Source organism: Heptranchias perlo, chromosome 6, assembly GCF_035084215.1.
Source record: "Heptranchias perlo isolate sHepPer1 chromosome 6, sHepPer1.hap1, whole genome shotgun sequence".
NCBI classification, from domain to species: Eukaryota; Metazoa; Chordata; class Chondrichthyes; order Hexanchiformes; family Hexanchidae; genus Heptranchias; species Heptranchias perlo.
The window spans coordinates 45,669,723-45,691,359 of NC_090330.1; the positions used below are offsets into that span (position 1 = coordinate 45,669,723).

The 21,637-nt window shown below is 41.0% G+C and overlaps 1 protein-coding gene across 1 annotated transcript in view; it reads left to right on the top strand.

Moving 5' to 3' along the window:
• The window catches only part of LOC137323184 (E3 ubiquitin-protein ligase RNF149-like), a 53,109-nt gene extending 32,010 nt beyond the window's left edge, over positions 1–21,099 (top strand). Inside the window, exons 4-8 of the mRNA XM_067986692.1 lie at positions 1,899–1,982; positions 5,022–5,104; positions 10,757–10,853; positions 13,959–14,151; positions 18,351–21,099. Coding sequence (XP_067842793.1) covers positions 1,899–1,982; positions 5,022–5,104; positions 10,757–10,853; positions 13,959–14,151; positions 18,351–18,421 — 528 coding nt within the window. The 3' untranslated portion in view covers positions 18,422–21,099. The remainder of the gene's footprint in view (positions 1–1,898; positions 1,983–5,021; positions 5,105–10,756; positions 10,854–13,958; positions 14,152–18,350) is intronic.
• Positions 21,100–21,637: the final 538 nt, after the last annotated feature.

Genomic DNA, 21,637 nt, shown 5'->3' on the forward strand with positions numbered 1-21,637 from the left:
CTTACCATTGAAATATGTTGTTCTAAAAAATCTGTGTTCACTCAGTGGTAGTATGTTGGAGCATCATTGTGATGTACCACCACAGGTACTTTGAATGTTGATAGCCTTGAAATCTTATTCAGTCTACAGTACATCATTGCATTGTAGCAGTGATTTGGACAGAATTTGACACTGAGATTTCTTTTAATTATGCTCCATTTTCTTTGGTGGAGATGTACAGGCAACGTTAGTGTGGCTTTGTCATCGTTTGCTGAGGTGGGTAATAAAGTATATACTTTTACTTCTGAATCGCAGTTTATTTACTTGCTCAGCCAAGTGCTGACAAAACTCAATCAACTGAGGCAAACCAGTTTGAGTGATGGGCAACCCCAGAACTTGAACTCTCAGTCTTCTGGTTGAGAGGCAAATGAACCATATTTAAGCCGGGGAGATCCCAGATCCCCTGGGTTATGTAACAGAAAAATTGACCAGGATGGTCTGGGCTCACACGTGCAGAATGACCAAGTGGCCATTCTGCACGTGTGAGCCCAGACAATCGATACTTGCTGTCTGGGCTCACACATGCAGAATGGCCACTTGAGTGAGGCCACTGGTATCTGTAGAACCATACCCCAGCAAGGAGACGAGAGCTTCAGGAGTGGAGTGCGGAGGGGAGAAAATTCGTTACAAAATAATACATAGGTTTCAAGAAGCATGAATAAAGCTTGAGAGTCAGTCCAGAAATTATGCTTAAGAGTCCAATCCAGCAGTCTCATGGTATGTTGAGCAAAACAAAGTAGGCTTATTTTTCAACTTAAGGAGATTTAACTGATTGACATTCCAAGTAGGGCAAACAGCAGGGAGTTGAGAAGAAGGGGGGGTGAATTGGATAACGCCGGCATGAACTGGGCACAGGGAACAATCCCTTCAGACCCCTTGGGCCTCGTTTAAATGAAACTGGTGAGCTTCACATGCCTGCTGCCCATCCCCAGGCAGCTCGCCTGCGAAGCGTATTAAAATTTTGGACCGTTGCACTATTGGCAACAGCCTTCAGGTAGGTCCTGGTTTGGGGGGGCGGGGGGGGGGGGGAGGCGATTGGGAGGGGGAGGGGGGAGCGATCGGGGGGGGGGGGCGGGGAGGGGGAGGCAGAGGCAATCAGGAGCAGGTCGCACAGGGGCCGGCAACAGCCGTCAGGACTGCTGCGGAGCCGGCTCCTGTCCCTCCCGGTTCCACATTCAGATAAGTTTTTTTTTGGTGGCCTCCAGCGGTTCCTTTCCAAGGACCGCTGGCTAGGCCGCATATAGACTTGGTTGTCCTGAACACAGCTGGCCTAGTGCCGGCTGCGATCAGGGCAGCTTAGTTTGGGAAGTAATCCTGAAACAGCCGTTAAGCCCCTTATTTTCATATGCATTGGGCCTAACGCTTGTTTCAGGCATGGGCCCTGGACACCTATACTTCAGCCTTTTGCAATATGCCGGGTGGTTCACTTCTGGCGCAGAATACGTGTGTGAGCCGTCTGCCATATTGGGTGCTTAGGTGTCCATTTTATGCCTGTAAAGGGAGCAAGGCATCAACAAATTTCAAGGCTAAGGAGTGCAAAGCGAGCGCAGCTTGCATTGGTGGGCTTTGGAGCAGGTTCTACAGGTTCAAAATTAGATTCAACTTAAAACATTTAAGAGAGTAGCTTAAAGTCAACATGATGGGGAGAGGGAAAGCTAATGACCCAGAAAGAAATGAGAATGTAAGCCTGTCATACTGTGGTACCATTTTTTTTGGCTTATCATGTACTCGAACCTTTGAATGTGTACAGCCTGGTTAACAGCAACGCATATAAAGGAGATATGGTCATAGCTCTGGTGCTCTAGATATGAACATGACTACAATTTTTAATATAATCAATTTTTGTCATCTATTATCAGAACAAGAAAAACAAGAATAATAGGAAAGAAGCCAAGAAGGCTATTAGTAAACTTCAGCTTCATACTGTCAGGCGTGGAGATAGGGTAAGGCACTATTATTCTACTATTTGTCTGTTGACAGGTTTTTGATTTTGACTTATTTTCAAAAACAACTTGCAGGGTGTGACGTCCTGCCGGTGGTGATGGGCCTTGCTAAAAACTTTCCTTCTTGTATCCATTTCAGTCGTGTTATCTGGTTATTTTTAGAAAGGTCTATATTAAGATATTGAATTTCCAATTGCACTTTTTTTAGGGCATTTTAAACTTTTTTGTATATCTTCTTGGTTTTCGTGAACCACCAACAGCACAAATTGTGGACAACCTACTCCTCTGCCAGTGCCACTCTGACCAGCAGCTGAGAGGTATATAAGAATAGTTGGACTCCTCCTTTTAAATCCCCCCCCCCCCACCACCACCACCACCCCTCACTGTGAGACGGTGGATGGCTTCCACTGTGGATGGCTAAGATGTGTATAGGCATGAACCCATGTTCACCACTCTTTGGTGCCCAAGGGTGGTATGTCCAATATTTAAATGACCAATAGAAAGAAATTGGATTTAAACAGCTCCTTCCACAACCTCAAAGCACTTCACAGCTATTCAAGTGTAGTCACTGTTGTAATGTAGGGACACACAGCAGCCAGCTTGCACACAGCAAAGTCCCACAAACAACAATGATACAAATGACCAGATAATCTGTTTTTGGTGGTGTTGGTTAAGGGATAAATATTGGTCAGAATACCAGGAGAACACCCCAGCTGTTTTTCAAATAGTGTCATGGGATGTTTTATGTCCACCTGAGAAGATTTAACATCTCGACCGAAAGACGGCATCTCCTGACAGTGCAGCACTCCCTCAGTACTACACTGAGCCTAGATTATATACTCAAGTCCTGGATGGGACTTGAACCCATGACCACCTGATTCAGAGGCAAGAGTGCTAACATTCAGCCAAATCTGTTACTTAAAATTGAATAATCTCCTTAGCCTCTCAAGCACCACAATACATAAATTTCAACTTGTCCAAAATTCATCCTCCACTCTTCAGACTCTGGCCTCTCTTGCATCCATTCCATCTTTGACTGGTGCAGGTCTCCTACTTGTACTGCAGTTGTGGAGAAGTGTGAGGTAGTACATTTTGGGAGGAGGAACAAGGAATAAGAGTTTATACTCAATGCAAAGACTTTGAAAGGTGTGGATGAACAAAAAGATCTGGGGTTCAAATACATAATTCCCTGACAAGTGCAGGTAAATGAAATCATAAAAAGACCAACAGCTTTTTGAGTTTTATAAATAGGAGCATATAGACTAGGAAGATGGAAATAATGAAAAATTTATACAAAGCATCAGTTAGACAGTTTTGGGTGCCCCATTATAGAAAGGACATTGAAGCCATAAAGAGGGTACATTGTAGATTCACCAGGATGATGTCAGGGTTGGGAAAGTATAGGAATGAGGAGACAGTTGAGATACAAGAAGAGAAGGCCAAAAAGAGATTCAACCCCTACCTCAGCCCTCATGCTAGAACCTTTATTCATTCTTTGCCACCTCCAAACAAGATTATGCTAATGCTGTAAGCTGTGTGGCACTAAATATTCCTCGCCCAAACCTAAACTGGCTGTCTGTTCCCTGACATACTAAGTTTAAAATCCTCATCTTCTTCAAATCCCTACAAGGCCTTGCCTCACCGTATCTCTGCATTGTCTCTCAAGCTTATATCTTCCCTCCTACCCCTGCATCTCCTGAATCTCTGACTCTGGCATTTTGTGCATTCCCCCCTTCCTTCACCCCACCATTGGTGTCAGAACCTTCAGTCAGATTGCCCCAACTCACTGGAATTTACTCCCTAAACCCCTCTGCCTCTCCATTTCTCTCTTCTCCTTTAAAAGTTTACAAAACCAGGCTTTCAGTCGCCCTTCTAAGGAGGCCATAAAAACGCTGCTCATGTTTGCATTTCTGCGAAAATATGGTTAATGCAACATATTTCAGTGCTGTTTAAAGTGGCATCAATACATTTGTTCTTTTTATTGTCTTTCCCTTATAGGGGTAGAAATTCATCTAGGCCCATACCCCAACCGAAGCCAGCCCGAAATTGGGCCTCAGGCTTCATTAACATTTTACGCGCGAGCTGCTGGGGCCTGCCATACCTCCACAGGCAGCTCTTGCATTGAAGACGTTGAATGTCGGACCGTTTGCCTCGTCGGCAGCGGCCCGAAGGTAAGTCCCCGGAGGCCGGGGTTGGAGTGAGCGTCAGTTGGAGGGTGGGAGGATTGATCTCACTGACTGTGGAATCGAAGGAGCACTCCTGCTCTTCCTGGCTCCACAGGAAGATATTTTTTAATTGAAATTTTTAAAAGCGTACCATTTGTTGGGGACCACGGGTTGCTGAAGAATTCTGAGCAGGTCAGGCTCGGCACCAGCTCTGCCCACCGTAAACAAATTTTCTAGAGGGGTCCTTCAACAGGCATTAGGCCCATTGACTATGTTAATTAGGGGCCTAATGCCTGTTTTAGGCAGCTACTCGGGACCGATGAATTTAGCAATGGCCCGAAAGCATGCGCTGATTGGCCATGGGCTATCCTGTTGCTAAATTTGTCAGTGTCGTGCCAGTCAGACACCTGAAAAACGGGCACAACAAATATCAATTTCTATCCCAGTATCCCCTCTGGAAAAGAAGGGCAGACAATACCATTTAGCAGAGGTGTGACAATTACTCCATATTTGTCTAGAATGATTGTTTAGGCGAATGCTCATGAGGCAACCATAACTCAAGTTCTCCAATTGTGCCCTCCAGCTAATATGCATCTTAAAATGGAGAATATAGCAAAACAAGCCAACTAATACATAAAGCTGTAAAACTGCACTATCTACAGTTTAAATCCACAAATGTGTACTTATGTATCATGCATATTTGTTCAATAGTGTACAACATTTAAAATCCTTAAAATAAAAACTGATTGGTCTTTTAAAAACACTGACAGCTAATGTTCCATCTGTGGAGTGCAACTTGTCTCAATATGTCAAAAATGATTTTCAATAGAAGTTTTGCATACTGTATCTAACTTCACACTTTTACCCTTGTTAGGAAATCGATTTGGACATTGATGGTTGTGCTGTGTGCATTGAAGTGTATAGATCCCGAGATGTTGTGCGAATTCTCCCATGCAAGTATGTACCTTTTGTGTGTGATGTAATATATTGATTTCAATATTTTAACCAAAAAAAATCTAAAGGATTACAGTCTGTATAATCTTCATTCATAAGGACAAAAATAATTTAAAAAATACTTCAAATAAAATGAATAGGAGAGTTTTGGACACTTTTCTGGGCTGTCTTGATCTTTGCTACAATAAAAATACAACTTTTAAGTTGGAAAATGGGCTACTGTGGAGCTGTAATGATTATCTTGATTCTACATAAACGAGTGAGTTCTTATCTTGACGATCAAGGTAAGGTAAGCACTCCTCCACAAGAAGAAATGGAAATCAGTGCATAACTCATGCAAGCCACCTACTACTGGCAGTTACAAGACAGATTTGGCGGAGACCTGAGAACAGATCCGCTTAGACAAAGAATTATGTGAAAAATCCGACGTGAAAAATAAAACAAACTTGAAAGTTGTAGAGCATTGGATTTCCATCCAGAGGGCTAAGCCCAAATGTGGGACTCAGTGGCTACCTTTCAGTTTGCTATTTTCCTTTGGTTGGCCATGTGGCGGAGAGAAGAGAGGTGAGGGAGATGCACACTACTCCCCTAAGCTGGCCTATAAAAGATATAGACTAATGCAAGGTGGCATTGGTGATTGTAGAAGAGTCTGTGATAGAACAGCCTCTCTTTGTAGCTAAAGGAATACAGCAAGAAGGCATTGCAAGAGGGATTTTGACAAAGAAACTGGGTATACTATCAGGAAATTTATTTTTTTGTTGCCTTCTTTAATCACTTGAAAAATGTTCCTAATCTCCAACAGGGTACATTTAAACAGTAAACTAAAAAGCAAAATCTGCAAATGCTGAAAATCTGAAATAAAGACAGAAAATACTGGAAATGCACAACAGGTCAGGCAGCATCTTAGAATCATAGAATGGTTACAGCACAGAAGGAGGCCATTCAGCCCATCGAGCCTTTGTAAGCAATCCAGTTAGTCCCCTTCCCCCACTCTTTCCCCGTAGCCCTGCAAATTTTTTCCTTTCAAGTATTTATCCAATTCCTTTTTGAAAGCCACGCTTGAATCTGCATCTACCACCCTTTCAGGCAGCGCATTCCAGATCATAACTACTCGCTGCGTAAAAAAGTTTTTCCTCATGTTGCCTTTGGTTCTTTTGCCAGTCACCTTGAATCTGTGTCCTCTGGTTCTTGACCCTTCTGCCAATGGGAACAGTTTCTCTTTATTTACTTTATCTAAACTCTTCATGATTTTGAACACTTCTATCAAATCTCCTCTCAACCTTCTCTGCTCCAAGGAGAACAACCCCAGCTTCTCCAGTCTATCCACGTAACTCAAGTCCCTCATCCCTGGAGCCGTTCTAATAAATCTTCTCTGCACCCTCTCTAAGGCCTTCACATCCTTCCTAAAGTGCAGTGCCCAGAATTGGACACAATATTCCAGTTATGACTGAACCAGTGTTTTATAAAGGTTCATCATGACTTCCATGCTTTTGTACTCTATGCCTCTATTTATAAAGCCCAGGATCCCGTATGCTTTTTTAACCTCTTTCTCAACCTATCCTGCCACCTTCAAAGATTTGTGTACATGTACCCCCTAGGTCTCTCTATTCCTGCACCCCCTTTAGAATTGTACCATTTAGTTTATATTGCCTCTCCTCATTCTTCCTACCAAAATGTATCACTTTGCACTTCTCTGCGGTAAATTTCATCTACCATGTGTCCGTCCATTCCACCAGCCTGTCTATGTCCTCTTGAAGTTTATTATTACCCTCCTCACTGTTTACTACACTTCCAAGTTTTGTGTCATCTGCAAATTTTGAAATTGTGCACTGTACACCCAAGTCCAAATCATTAATATATATTTTTTAAAAAACAGTGGTCCTAGTACCAACCCCTGGGGAACACCACTGTATACCTTCCTCCAGTCCGAAAAAGCAACCGTTCACCACTACTCTCTGTTTCCTGTCAATTAGACAATTTCATATCCATGCTACCACTGCCCCTTTTATTCCATGGGCTTCAATTTTGTTGACAAGGGGTCGGTACCAGGACCACTGCTTTTTAAAAAATATATATTAATGATTTGGACTTGGGTGTACAGAGCACAATTTCAAAATTTGCAGATGACACAAAACTTGGAAGTGTAGTAAACAGTGAGGAGGATAGTAATAGACTTCAAGAGGACATAGACAGGCTGGTGGAATGGACGGACATATGGTAGATGAAATTTAATGCAGAGATGTGCGAAGTGATACATTTTGGTAGGAAGGATGAGCAGAGGCAATATAAACTAAATGGTACAATTCTAAAGGGGGTGCAGGAATAGAGAGACCTGGGGGTACATGTGCACAAATCTTTGAAGGTGGCAGGATAGGTTGAGAAAGAGGTTGAAAAAGCATACGGGATCCTGGGCTTTATAAAATGGCAGTTTATCAAATGCCTTTCAAAGTCCATATACACAATGTCAACCGCATTGTCCACATCAACCCTCTCTGTTACCTCATCAAAAAACTCAATCAAGTTAGTTAAACACGATTTGCCTTTAACAAATCTATGCTGGCTTTCCTTTATTAATCCACGCTTGTCCAAGTGACTATTAGTTTTGTCCCGGATTATCATTTCTAAAAGCTTCCCCACCACCGAGGTTAAACAGGTTAGCCTGTAGTTCCTGGGTTTATCCTTACACCCTTTTTTGAACAAGGGTGCAACATCTGCAATTCTCCAGTCCTCTGGCACTACCCCCATATCTAAGGAGGATTGGAAGATTATGGCCAGCACCTCTGCAATTTCCACCATACTTCCCTCAACAACCTAGGATGCATCCCATCCGGACCAGGTGATTTATCTACTTTAAGTACAGCCTGCCTTACTAGTACCTTCTCGTTATCAATTTTTAGCCCATCCAGTATATCATCTACCTCCTCTTTTACTGTGACTTTGGCAGCATCTTCTCATTAGGTAAAGACAGATGCAAAGTACTTATTTAGTACCTCTGCCATTCCCTCTTCCTCCATGCCTAGATCTCCTTTATGGTCCCTAATTGGCCCCACCTCATACTACCCATTTACTATTTATATGCCTATGGAATATTTTTGGATTCACTTTTATGTTAGCCACCAGTCAGTTCTCATACTCTCTCTTTGCCCCTCTTATTTCCTTTTTCACTTCTCCTCTGTACTTTCTATATTCAGTCTGGTTCTCACTTGTATTATCAACCTGAAATATGTCATATTTCTGCTTCATCTTATCCTCTATCTCTTTCGCCATTCAGGGAGCTCTGGCTTTAGTTGCCCTATCGTTCCCCCTTGTGGGAATGTACCTAGACTGTACCTGAACCATCTCCTCTTGAAAGGCCGCCCATGTTCAATTACAGTTTTGCCGGCCCACCTTAGATTCCAATTTACCTGGGTCAGATCTGTTCTCAACCCACCTAAATTGGCCCTCCTCCAATTAAGTATTTTTACTCTAGATCTGTAAAGAGAAACAGCAGGTTATGACCTGGTGCAACATAAATTTATTTGTCTCTTGTGTGTTTACATTTCTTTATTGTTGTCACTAGTTTCCCTGGGTGTCTAGTCAGAAAACTGGTGTGGCTCATAACAAGGTACTTGTACGTAGCAGAGTGGAAAAGAGCATCTGATGAAGGTGGTGCCAGTATGACAAGAATCTTTTAAATGGACAATGTCCTAGATATTTTATTCTATTTTATTCTGGCGCACTCCTGCCAGAAGGACCGCAAATTTGGCTGGGACCCAGATACATTGGGTACCTGCCTAATGTTGGGATTCAGTGGGGCCTTGTAAGGGGTGGAGTTTCTGCCTGTCCCACATAAGGCCATCAGTGTAGTGGGGGCTGGAATGGAGACTCCCAACGCCAGGTGTTTCTGTGCCCCCGCCTCTCAAAGGCCTGGTGGTTCATCAGTGTCTAGTTGCTGAGTGAACCCAGGCAAGCCAGCCAGCTGATTGGTGGTTGTGGTGCCCAACTGTGTGTCAAGACCCAGATAATGGCCTGGGCTGCCAAAGACTCTGCTGCTCACATTTCTTTCTGGATCCAGCACCTACTCTGGAACTGGCAGCCAGTGCCTCGTTTTGTGGCAGCCCTTGGTTGACAGGTGTTCCAGATGTAGTCTTACTGGTGAGAGTACCGCTACTGGGAGGGAGTTGAACAAACCTCTGACTCCAAAATGTTCTCCAGGATCAGCAGCAGAAGTTTACAGCAGGTGCATCCTGGCCATTTCCCCAGGAAGCAGCTGCCACAGATTGTTGGCCCCACAATACCTACAGCAGGCAATTAAATATTTATGGCACCAGTCTAATCCATAACTTTAACATATAGTAGTTACAACAGTAAAACTGTAATTGTTTGCTGACACAGGTTTCTTTTGGTTAAGAAAAAATAGTGTGAACAATTCAAATGATGACTAGTGCAAGAAAGTGGTGTGAGAACCAAAAGTAGATTGAAAATCAAATCTAGCGATTTCCCCAATTGTGTGCTTGCACAAGTGAAAGAATTCTTGATGCCACAGTTATACCTGGTACTACAGTCCAAACTCAGTATAACAGAAATGTGCAGGGTGATGAAGTGGAGGCTCTCAGCTGATTTTTTTTTAATGCATTTGGGAAATTGTTTTCGGAAATGTCAATAACTGGTGGTGGGCAAAAGAGGGCACCTGTACTTAAAGTACAGAGACATGAGTGTAGTAAATGAAGACAAATTAAGTGAATGTAGGTGGTGAGGGGGTTTGATTTAGCAGCTACAATAATGACAATTTGGTATTGAATCTACTGCCTGATTCTGATGCACACTTAAACAAACACAAAGTAGGTATGGGTTTATTGGCATTGATTTGAAGTGTGCAAATTGATCCAAATAAACTTAGTACCATAACTGCATGAAATTTGTTATCAGAAGGTAAACAGAATATTTCATTTGACAGTTGCACAAATTGGGAGGATTCAACTTTTGAGAAAGTCTCTGATTATTCTATTACATAATCATTTTTTTCCTAAAATTATGTGCATACAGCTCGCAAAACCAATCAAATAGGCAAAAAGTTGAGTTTTTGTACTCTTACACAGATAATTGTTGTGTAAATCAAGTCATGTTCAAGGCCTCAACATTGTTATTAGAATTTGTTTGAAACCATACCCAAACAAAATTCTCCATGCATGGGTTTCTCATTTATACTCAATAATTTTAACCATCAATGATTCATGATTTGAGTTTAGAAAAAGGTGTTGTGTTTGAAATTTTAGCTAAATACCTACCTGGAGAATAGAAAGTAGGAGCATGCCTGAATTGTGCTGCTAAATTACTGATGGTGATTAACATATTTCCAGATCTGGTTTCTGTACTTGGGTTCTGATCAATTTTTAATGAGTGAGTGTAGATTACAATTGTGAATGCATCTATTATGTTTCAGCATTCCACATAATTTCTGTATAAACATTGTTGAAACAGAAGTTGTAAATTCTTAGATGTTCAGATTTTTCTTTGCTCTCTGCTTATATGAATTTAACAGGATTTGAATACACCCAGTATTTATAAACCAGTCGCAAGGAGAACATAACTTGCAAGAAATAGCTGGAAAGCTGAAGTTTGCAACCAGCTCTAGTATGTACTACAATCTGTTTATGATTTGTATCTATTCTTTAGGCATGTTTTCCACAGACTATGTATTGATCCATGGCTTCTTGAGCACCGAACCTGTCCAATGTGTAAACTTGATGTTATTAAAGCGCTTGGTTTTGTGGTAAGTGACGGAAAAATAATTGGATAAAATAATTAGTCATTCAGCTGGCAAGAAATTAGAAAGAATTTGTGTAATTAGCAGAATAAGTATTTACAATGTCATATTAAGTGTCAGCCGTCGCTCAGTGATGGCATGCTCAGCTCTGAGTCAGAAGGCCGTGGGTTTAAGTCTCACTCCAGAGAGTTGAGCACATAATGTAGGCTGACATTTCAGCACAGTACTGAGGAAGTGCTGCACTGAGAGGGGTGCCGTTTTTTGGACGAGATGTTAAACTGGGACCATATCTTCCTGCTCAGGTGGCTGTAAAAGATCCCATGGCACTATTCAAAGAAGAGCAGGGGAGTTCCCTCTGTGTCCTGATCAACATTCATCCCTCAACCACCACCAAAACAGATTATCTGGCCATCTATCTCATTGCTGTTTATGAGACAATGCTGCTGTATTTGCCTATATTACAGCAGTGACTATACTTCAAAAGTACTTCACTGGCTGTGAAGCACTTTAGGATGTTCTGAGGATGTAAAAGGTGTTATATAAATACAACTTATTTCTTTCTTATTAAACATGACATTGTATATCAGTAAGCTGACTAAAAAATTCCCAAAGGACAATTGGGAATATTTGCCAAATTACATAATCAATTATTCACTTTTCCCCCCTCCCTTTTTTCTTGCCAATTTTTTTCCACTCCATTTCTCTCCTGAGCACATTGTCTCCTTATTAGGGTATAGTTCCTTTGGGAGCCATGACGACGAATGTTGGCAGGCTATTTAATCACGGGTAGCGTCATAGACAAGCCCTCTGCTATTCTTACACACTTCCAGCAGGGCACTGACTAATGATCAGAAGTGGAAATCCTGACTCTTTTTCTCTTCCCTAACCCAGAGGGGCTGTGGCCAATTGTAGCATTCCTTCCCCATTTGTATGGCTCAGCCAGTCAATGGATAAGCTCGCTGAGTTATCAAGAGACCGATTATTCTGATGGTACCACACATTTAAATTAATGCTTGTAATTTTTTTTGCATTATTTATATTGGAAATTATTATACACATGGTAGAGGGTACTTTAGTACTCTACAGTATGTTGTGTGAACATCGAGTATACCAGAAGTCAGATATAGCATGTCAGATGCAAAGCAAAACTGCATTTGGGTTGCAACTGCTCGTATTTATTTCACGCAGGAGCCTTACAATCATTGGAGAAAGGAGACTTTCCATCAGCCTTGAATGGATTCAAACTTAGATCCCAGAGCTAAAAAGATGGTTAACTAACCAACTGTACCAACTTAGATGAGGACTTAGATTTATTACTTAGATTTTTGTAACTGAAATAACCTGCAGATTTCTCTGGCTACTAGAGACTCCTTTTTTCATAAATGTTTCATGAGGTATAACACAGCACGCTTGAGTCAGATTGTGCACTAGAGACAGGTAGGATATGTGGATTTGAGTTTATGGGGTTGATTTTCACTATCTTCGCCTGGCGTTAATGGGATGGTAATGGCCTCAAAATTGGTTGGTAGACTTACCGCCCCATTAACACCAGCGATGCGACCAGCTCCATTTTGAAAGGAGCCTACCACCGGGTGTCCAACGCACCTGCCTGTTTCAAGCGATAGGCCCTTTTAATATGGAGTTCCCAAATAGGACCCCGATTGCCATTTTTGGTCAGAAGCGGTTGGAGCCTGCACTGTGCCACTAAACTGCGATCAATCCTACGGGCATCGGAACTGAAGAGGCCCGCCAAAGATAAGTGTCAAATTTTTTGGGGGAGACCAGGATGCTCATCCTCAGTGATTTCAATCTCCATTTCAGCTCCCCTTGCTATCTCTTCTCTGAATTCAGCGTCGTCTTCTCCTCCCTAAATCTCTTCTTCCATAAAACTCTTTCACCAATATTCACGAACATCCCCATGACCTCATCATGTCCTCTGCCTCTCTGCTCCCATGGTCTCGATTGCTGACAGGCCATCTTCAGCCACTTCCTTGAATCCACCCACATCCCCCTTCCAACTCCATTTCTTTATGCTGACGCTGGATAAAATCTCTCGCCCAGGTCACTTGTAATTGCAATTTAAAACTCCCAACTGCCGAGTCATTGACTCTCCGTTCACCAGAATACATCTGCAGCCACTGATTTGCTCAATCACTCCCTCACCTTTGATGCCCTTGACCAAACAAAACCTTCACCATCTCCCATCCAAGCCATTGCCCCTAGTATGCCCCTCATCTTCGATCCTACAGGTCCAAGTGTCACAGATTTGATTGTATTTGGCACACAACTGGTTTAGCCATTCATTACCAGGTCTGGCTAGACCACATCAAGTTCTATTGTGGCTTGCAAACCTCTACCAAAACCACCCCACAACTCCAGGTTCATCCTTGCAAATTACAACCCCTTCGCCAATGCTTCCTTCCTCTTGAAAGTCCTTGACCGTAATATTGTTGCCTCCTACCGTGCAGATCTATTGTACAGCTCCCTGTTTTCATCTCTCCAATCAGATTCTGCCCTTCCGAAACAACCGTAACCAAAGTGATGAACGACATTCTCTGTGACTGTGGTGCAATACCCCTCCTCATCCATTCTTGACCTCTCTGTAGCCTTTTGACACAGTTGTCCACACCATCTTTCTCCAATCCGTTGTCCAGCTTGGTGGGACTGCTCTTACTGGTTCCACTCTTAACTATTTGATCATAGCCAGAGCATCTCCAGCAATGGATTCTCTTCTCCTCCCTGCATTGTTACATTCAGAGTCTCCCTAGCATGTATTCTTGGTCCCTTCTTTCTCTCATTTACACGCTGGCCCATGTGCTTTACCTATCCCCCATTGCCTCACAATCAGTGGCAGTCCTTTCAGCCACATAGGTCCCATGCTCTGAAGTTTCCTCCCTAAACCCCTCTGCTTTTTCACTTTCCTCTCCTTTAAGATCTTTCTTAAAACCCACCTCTTTGATCAATCTTTTGGTCGCCCCTCCTAATCTCTCCTTCTTAGGCTTAGTTTTCTTTTTTGATCATGCTTCTGTGAAGTGCTTTGGGATATTTTTCTACATTAAAGGTACTATATAAATATCTCGTTGTTGTCTTCATTATTTACATCTGTGCTAGGTGGATGCGCATGAAAATGTTGAAGTAGTTATACCAGAATCAGTGCCTGACAATATCCCAGTTGGCAATTCAAATGTTGCTTTACAAGAAGGGGCAGGAGCTGAAACAAACACCTTCCCAGACTCTCCAACCTTTGAGTCACTACAGCATGATGATAGACTAATGGAAGAGGATGAAGCTGCAGCTTTAATTGGTAAGTATAAATGTTTAATGTTTCTGACTATAATAAAGTTCACCATCAAGTAAGGCTGCCACAGATGATTGGCATAAAATAAAAGCATTGTGAGAGTTGCTGAGGAAGCAGGCATTGACCTGCATGATTCTGTGCTGATGGTGACGCACAGCTAGCAGTGCCTTGACGTAGATGTAGTAGCATAGTGGCAGGACTGGACAGTACATCTTGCGTGCTACCTGAGACCCCAGCATTGCTTTCCTCATGTAGGTCTTCCACAGTCAGGTGAAGCCCTTGGGGACACTGAATGCAATAACAATTTTACACGGATTTCAGCAATTTCAATTTCCACTATGTAGCAGTTCAGCTATCACTACAGACAAGTGGTAATCTGTCTCTCCTGAATCACCTGATCAATAGAGATCTTAGGAATGCATCTCATGTGCAGTGCATGGGCCTTTCATGAAATCCAGGTCATAACCATCTTAGTGCACACATCACATTTCCCCTCAACTGTAATTTGGCAGCATGAGCTACACTGCACTCCCAACATTACTCATCTTTGCCTCACACATCATTTGGATGTTAGAGTTGCCTCCAACAGTAACCTCCAGGTTTATAAGACTTAGAGTGGTTGGTGACAATTTTTTTAAATGAGTAAGAACTGCCACTGAAGGATGGAGGAAAACAAGAAACTGTGTAAGTAAAAATATATGGGATCCTTGTTTTTATAAACAGGTACTTAAGAGTACAAAAGCAAAAGGGTAATATTCAACCTATACAAATTATTAGTTAGGCTGCAGTTAGAATATTTTGTCCAGTTTTGGGTGCTTTACTTTAAGATAGACCTCATGGCCATGGAAAAGGCGCAGAAGAGATTCATTAAGATGATACCAAGGATGAGAGGCTTTAGCTATGAGGAGATACTAGAGAAATTGTATTTTTTTCAATAGAATAAAGAAGGTTAGCAGGAGATCTGATAAATTGTTCAAAATTACGAGGAGTTTTGATGAGGTAAATCATGAAAAGGTATTCCCACTGGTCGATGAGTTGGTAACTAGAGGACATAAATTAAAGTATCAACAAAAGAACAAAGGGAGAAGTTAGAAGATTTTTTTTATATAGAGGGTTGTTAGGACATGGACTGCTGAACCAGAAACAGTGGTGGAAGCAAATCTATTATAGATTTTAAAAGGGAAGTGGATAAATATTTGAAAATTAAAAAAAATTAAAGTTATGGGGAAAGGGAAGGTGAATTGCATAGTTCATTTAGAGTTGTACAGGCACGATGAGCAGATTGGCCAACTTTTGTGCTGTAAATTCTATGCAATACTGATCCCCAGATTGAGAAAGATTAACAATTTTATAGTTTCAAGAGGATAGAAAATTGATACAGCCAAACCTTAGCCTGCCCTAATTATTTTATATTTTCACTGGGGTTTTTTATGTTATATTAATTAACATTGATAACAAAAATAGAATCTAGTTAGGGGAAATGTGCAGTCAAACACCAGATTTTTATGAATGCAGGAATGTAGAAAACACTGGACTACTACTCTCCTGAATGGTACATTTTATATTTTAACTGACTTAAGGAATTCAAATTATAATGCAGAAATAGAAATGTTTCAGTCTATCTCTGTTGATCTTTTAGATGATACTTCAGTCAGAGCTAGATTCATATCACTTGGCATTCATTTTATGCTGAAATTCCAACCTAATTATCTTGTTTTAAGTATGTTTGAATCAAACTTTTAAAGAAATCTTTAAATACTACAAAAAAAATGAAAATGATCGCATATTAGTTACAGTTTTGAACAACTTGGCCATCTTTAATTGTGGTCTTGCAGAAAAAAGAAAGAAAATAGGAAACAAAACACAAAAGTTCTAAGAAAAAAAATGTAATGTAATAGAAACAAAATGAATATAGCACAATACATAAAAGGACAAATTTCAGCTATTTTAGAAAAGGAATTTAAACTTTTAGATTACATTTAATATTTGCAAAAGGGCCTGATAGGAATATACAAGGTCAGAAGAGACAATTGTCGTCCATTTGGCTTTGTTCCAAACTTCACAAAGGTGGATCCTGAAGTATGATGATGTAAGTAAATCGCTACTTACTATCATAAGTTAGTATGTCATGCATTCTGAATTGCTGCAAGTGTAACCTCAACCCACATCACTCACTGTTCTCAATCTGAACTCTGTTCCAACACGTGTCAGTATAAACTGGTGGCAGGCTTGTCACCAGGCCAATGCCACCTCTTTGAAGTTAGGCAGTGAAGACAAAGATTCCCTTCTGCTTCCAGCTCTTCCAGAAAAAAACAGAATTGTGTATATCTGATATAAGAACAGAAAATGCTGGAGAAGCTCAGCAAGTGAGGCAGCATCTGTAGAGTAAGAAACAGAGTTAACGTTTCAGGTCGAAGACCTTTCATCAGACTGTGTATATCTGATTTCTGACTCATGCAGCACCATGAATCTCCATGTACACAGTAAAACCCTTTTTAATATTTGAAATACAGCTGGAGCTGGCTGACAATATAAATTGGTATTCCACTCTTTTTTCCCTAATTCTTTCATCTTCCACATACAAGTGAAGGTATCAACATTCAAACACCATATATCACAAGATGCTATCCTTTTTAAGACCATTTTTCACAACCATGCACATAATGTACCACAGCTTGTGCTGTATGTAAGACCTTGTTCCATTTTCCACTTTCCTCTTATTATTGCAATCATTGTTCCCACTTCGTTTTTTGCAAATCTTTTGAATTTTAAAGCATTTTCTTTTAAGTTTTCTTTCCCATTCCTGTTTTGCACACTTGCTGTTAATATCTAGGTTTGAAGTTTTAAAGAAAAAATCCACAGTAAGTGCCTCAATAAGAGCAACATCTTTAATTCAAAGTCCAGACAAGCTGCTTCAAATCCTGCCACAAGTCCTGTTCCAAACTCTGAGGGTTTTTCCCCCTCAAATCAATTTTTTCTTCTCCTTTCCTGCTTGCTTCGGTACAGTTTCATGGGTGCTGTTTACTCTTCAGTACCCCATCCCAGAGGCCTTTATTCACATATGAAACTTGATGGTATCAGTAGACCATCTGACCAAAGGGAATATCTCACCTAAACTCAATCCTGGCCTCACCCAGCATCCGCACGTGCACTTCCAGCATGAGTTGCCGGATAGTGATCAGGAGTAGGAACCTTTGGTCAAATTTTCCCTTCCCTAACAGAGGGCCACTGAGTAATGCCCTGGCTGAGACCAGACCAAGAGTGAACTGGTCTTTCCTGGTCTGTATAACACCAACTCAATAAACTCACTGAGCCATTGGAGAGCTACACAAAGCAGATCTGTTATGAAGGCTGAAAGATGATACTGGAAGAAAGATTGGTGTTATTCAGTCCTCTACTACTGATGAGCCCTTGAATGCTAGTTCAGGTTCAAATCTCAAAAACATAAAAGCTAAGGTAAATATGAATCAAATGTAAAATGTAGTAAATGACCCTCATGTAGCTCAGAACCACAGATTAAGTCACTTTTTATATTGGGAAAGACTAAGGCTCACATAGCTTCCTCCAGTTGTCCTAAATCTTCCATTCAGGCTGGGACATGAAGTCTGTCGCTTGTCTATGACAATGGGACAATGTCATCTAACACTTTGGAAAATACACGAAACATTTTTTTTAAATCTGAGGTCTTTTGTATAACATAAACTGCAAGAGAAGAAAGTCATAAAGGTTCAGTGCCTCATGATTCTCCCAACTAATGAACTTCAAGCTTCACTTGTGGTTACTGCATCAAGCATCCTCCATAGGTTTTCTAAGACTTCATTTAGGGAGCAGGGTAATTTTGACTTTGTGCAATACTGTAAAATGGATGATAGCGAATTAGCAGCCCCCTTTAAGTCAGTGGAAATAAAAATCGGGAGAGATGTAAAACGGGCTGCCAGTTCACTATCACCAGTTTCACACTATCGCACTAAGTCAAAATTACCCCCAAGGTATCCTCTGCATGCAGCAAAATCATAAATATGTTTATAAAGATTTTGCTGCATGTAGTGTACAGAGAAAATTTTCTCGCACTGTGTTTCAAACAGACGACAGATTTGCATGCTGAGTATGTGGAATCTAACATAATATATGGTTAGCTTTTTTAAAATAACTTAAGGCTTTTTGTCTTGCTAGAATTTTACATTTTGTCTCCTTTCTATTTCCAGAAGCAAATTTAGAAAATCAAATAAATAGTGACAGTTCGTCTTGTCCCATTGGATGTCCAGATCCCAGATGAATATTTCTGAAGAAAATAAATTGGAAATCGGTGTTGATTTAAAGCACAAGAGAGGCCATTTGTGCGTTCTTGGAACAGAAATGAAAGTACTGTATACTGTTTAATGTGTGCATCAACATACTAGATCATGCATTTTTAATTCATTTCATTGCAGTTCTAACTGATTAAAATAACCTTAACTGAAATGGAAAAAATGGATAATGCTTTTTAGAGGTGAATATGTTGATTTGATAACACACGGGACTCCTGCTTATTCACAGCAAAATTCCTGTTCTTCCACTATTTAGAAAAGAGGTACTTGGACAAGTGCCTTAGGCAATTTGGTGTGTTTACTGAAACTGGAATTTATAGTTTTTAATCACTGCTTGGTTACAAGTGTGTCCATTTTGTCTTCATATATTATTCTCTGTTTGTAAGTACTGTGCAGCCTATAAAATATATTTGTAAATATACTTATTTGATTAGCTTATTTTCATTGAATTTATCCTTAGCCAATTTGTCAGGTGTTTAGAGATCTAAAGAGTTACTTGTCCTGTACCCAGTTGTCAGATAGTGGTATTGTCAATGACTTTAATTGAACTAGTAATGTATAATGTTATATGGGAGCATTAATCTATAGTATTGGTCGGGTCCTCTATCTTTACTTAGTGTTTAGTAGTTTTGTCTGTAAGTGGCCATTCCACTTTAAGGATATTGTATGATAATTTAATTTTTGCAGCTGTAGAGATAAACCTATAATAGCTAAATGGGTTCTCTATTAAAGTGCACTAAAAAGATTGAAGAATTAAAAAAGCATCTGTTAAACTTTTGATTATTACAGCTGTCATAAAATACTTCATAATGTAATTGGATCAGAATATGTTTTGCAGGGGCCCTGTTTATGTTGTTGAACTATCTGTACTGCAGAAATGTCCTGGAACAGATGTTACAAATTGTTTGGTAAAGATTTCCATAAAAATAATAATTCTAATAAACTTAAGAACCTCAGTAGTTATGCAGCAATGATGCAGCTTTATCGATTTAAAGCCAATTACTATGTCCATTATTGCAATACTGTGTCACCACATCATAGAAAATAACTAAAGGACAGGACTTGAAAGTGGCAATGTTTTCTAATTAGGCCAAATAGTAAGATCTTACACCTCTACTTTTATTTCAATGTAAAAAAAGCAATAAAACCTTGTGCCTTATGCCAACAAAATAATGAGTTTATAATCTACAATAATTTATCATTCTCAAATCCTCTTTATACAATGGTTTGGACATCAATTTGCAAAAGTGTATTAATTTGTAGGAACTCTTTTGTGCTAAGACAAAAAAGTTATATTATTTTCAAGCAATTTCAAATCCGGTATAACAAAACTGATCATTCCTAATTGTTACAGAAGGTGTTGTCGACTGTGCTATCAAGCGGCACTTACCAATCACCTGCTCACTGACGCTCAGTTTGGCATCCAGACCTCATTACAGCCTTGGTCCAAACATGGACAAAAGAGCTGAATTCCAGAGGTATGGTGAGAGTGACTGCCCTTGACATCAAGGCAGCATTTGACCGAGTGTGGCACCAAGGAGCCCTAGTAAAATTGAAGTCAATGGGAATCAGGGGGAAAACTCTCCAGTGGCTGGAGCCGTACCTAGCACAAAGGAAGATGGTAGTGGTTGTTGGAGGCCAATCATCTCAGCCCCAGGACATTGCTGCAGGAATTCCTCAGGGCAGTGTCCTAGGCCCAACCATCTTCAGCTGCTTTATCAATGACCTTCCCTCCATCATAAGGTCAGAAATGGGGATGTTTGCTGATGATTGTACAGTGTTCAGTTCCATTCGCAACCCCTCAGATAATGAAGCAGTCCGTGCCCGCATGCAGCAAGACCTGGACAACATCCAGGCTTGGACTGATAAGTGGCAAGTAACATTCGTGCCAGGCAATGACCATCTCCAACAAGAGAGAGTCTAACCACCTCCCTTTGACATTCAACAGCATTACCATCGCCAAATCCCCCACCATCAACATCCTGGGGGTCACCATCGACCAGAAACATAACTAGACCAGCCACGTAAATACTGTGGCTACAGAAGAAGGTCAGAGGCTGGGTATTCTGTGGCAAGTGACTCACCTCCTGAGTCCCCAAAGCCTTTCCACCATCTACAAGGCACAAGTCAGGAGTGTGATGGAATACTCTCCACTTGCCTGGATGAGTGCAGCTCCAACAACAATCAAGAAGCTTGACTCCATCCAGGACAAAGCAGCCCGCTTGATTGGCACCCCATCCACCACGCTAAACATTCACTCCCTTCACCACAGGCGCACCGTGGCTGCAGTGTCTACCATCTACAGGATGCACTGCAGCAGTTCGCCAAGGCTTCTTCGACAGCACCTCCCAAACCCCCGACCTCTACTACCTAGAAGGACAAGAGCAGCAGGTATATGGGAACAACACCACCTGCACGTTCCCCTCCAAGTCACACACCATCCCGACTTGGAAATATATCGCCGTTCCTTCATCGTCGCTGGGTCAAAGTCCTGGAATTCCCCACCTAACAGCACTGTGGGAGAACCTTCACCACACGGACTGCAGCGGTTCAAGAAGGCGGCTCATCACCACCTTCTCAAGGGCAATTAGGGATGGGCAATAAATGCTGGCCTCGCCAGCGACGCCCACACCCCATGAACGAATTTTTTTAAAAATTCAATATTAACTGCATGTAATGACATGAATGTCACAAAGGCATGGAATTGTAATGAAATTTCAACCTGATGGGCAAGTTACACAGGTCACACTTTGCTAGCATTTAATTTTTAAAGTGAAGCCCAGACTAAACCAGTGATGTACCAGGAGTCCATAAAGTGCTGGGGCTTTTCCTCCTAGCAAATTAAATGTCAGTAATGCATTGTGACCTTTTTTTCTAACAGGGTGCAATTTGTTGTAAGAAAGTTGTAACAAGACTCTACATGCCTGCAGCTCCTTTAGTGGAATTTGCTTCAATCTGCCATTTTACTTCATTTTTGTCTGGCCAGCTGCGTAGTTTAAACATGTCTGTTGTAAAAGCTCTACAGTCAATGTGATAAAAATTGTTGCAAATAACTGTGGGTATTTGCAAGGGTTTTAAAGACAAGCCTCTTAGTGAATTTGTAGAAATGTAATAAACACACTGAACTGTGCATTATATTAGATTTTTAATTTACTTTTCAATTACAGCGTGTTCAGAAGTACAAA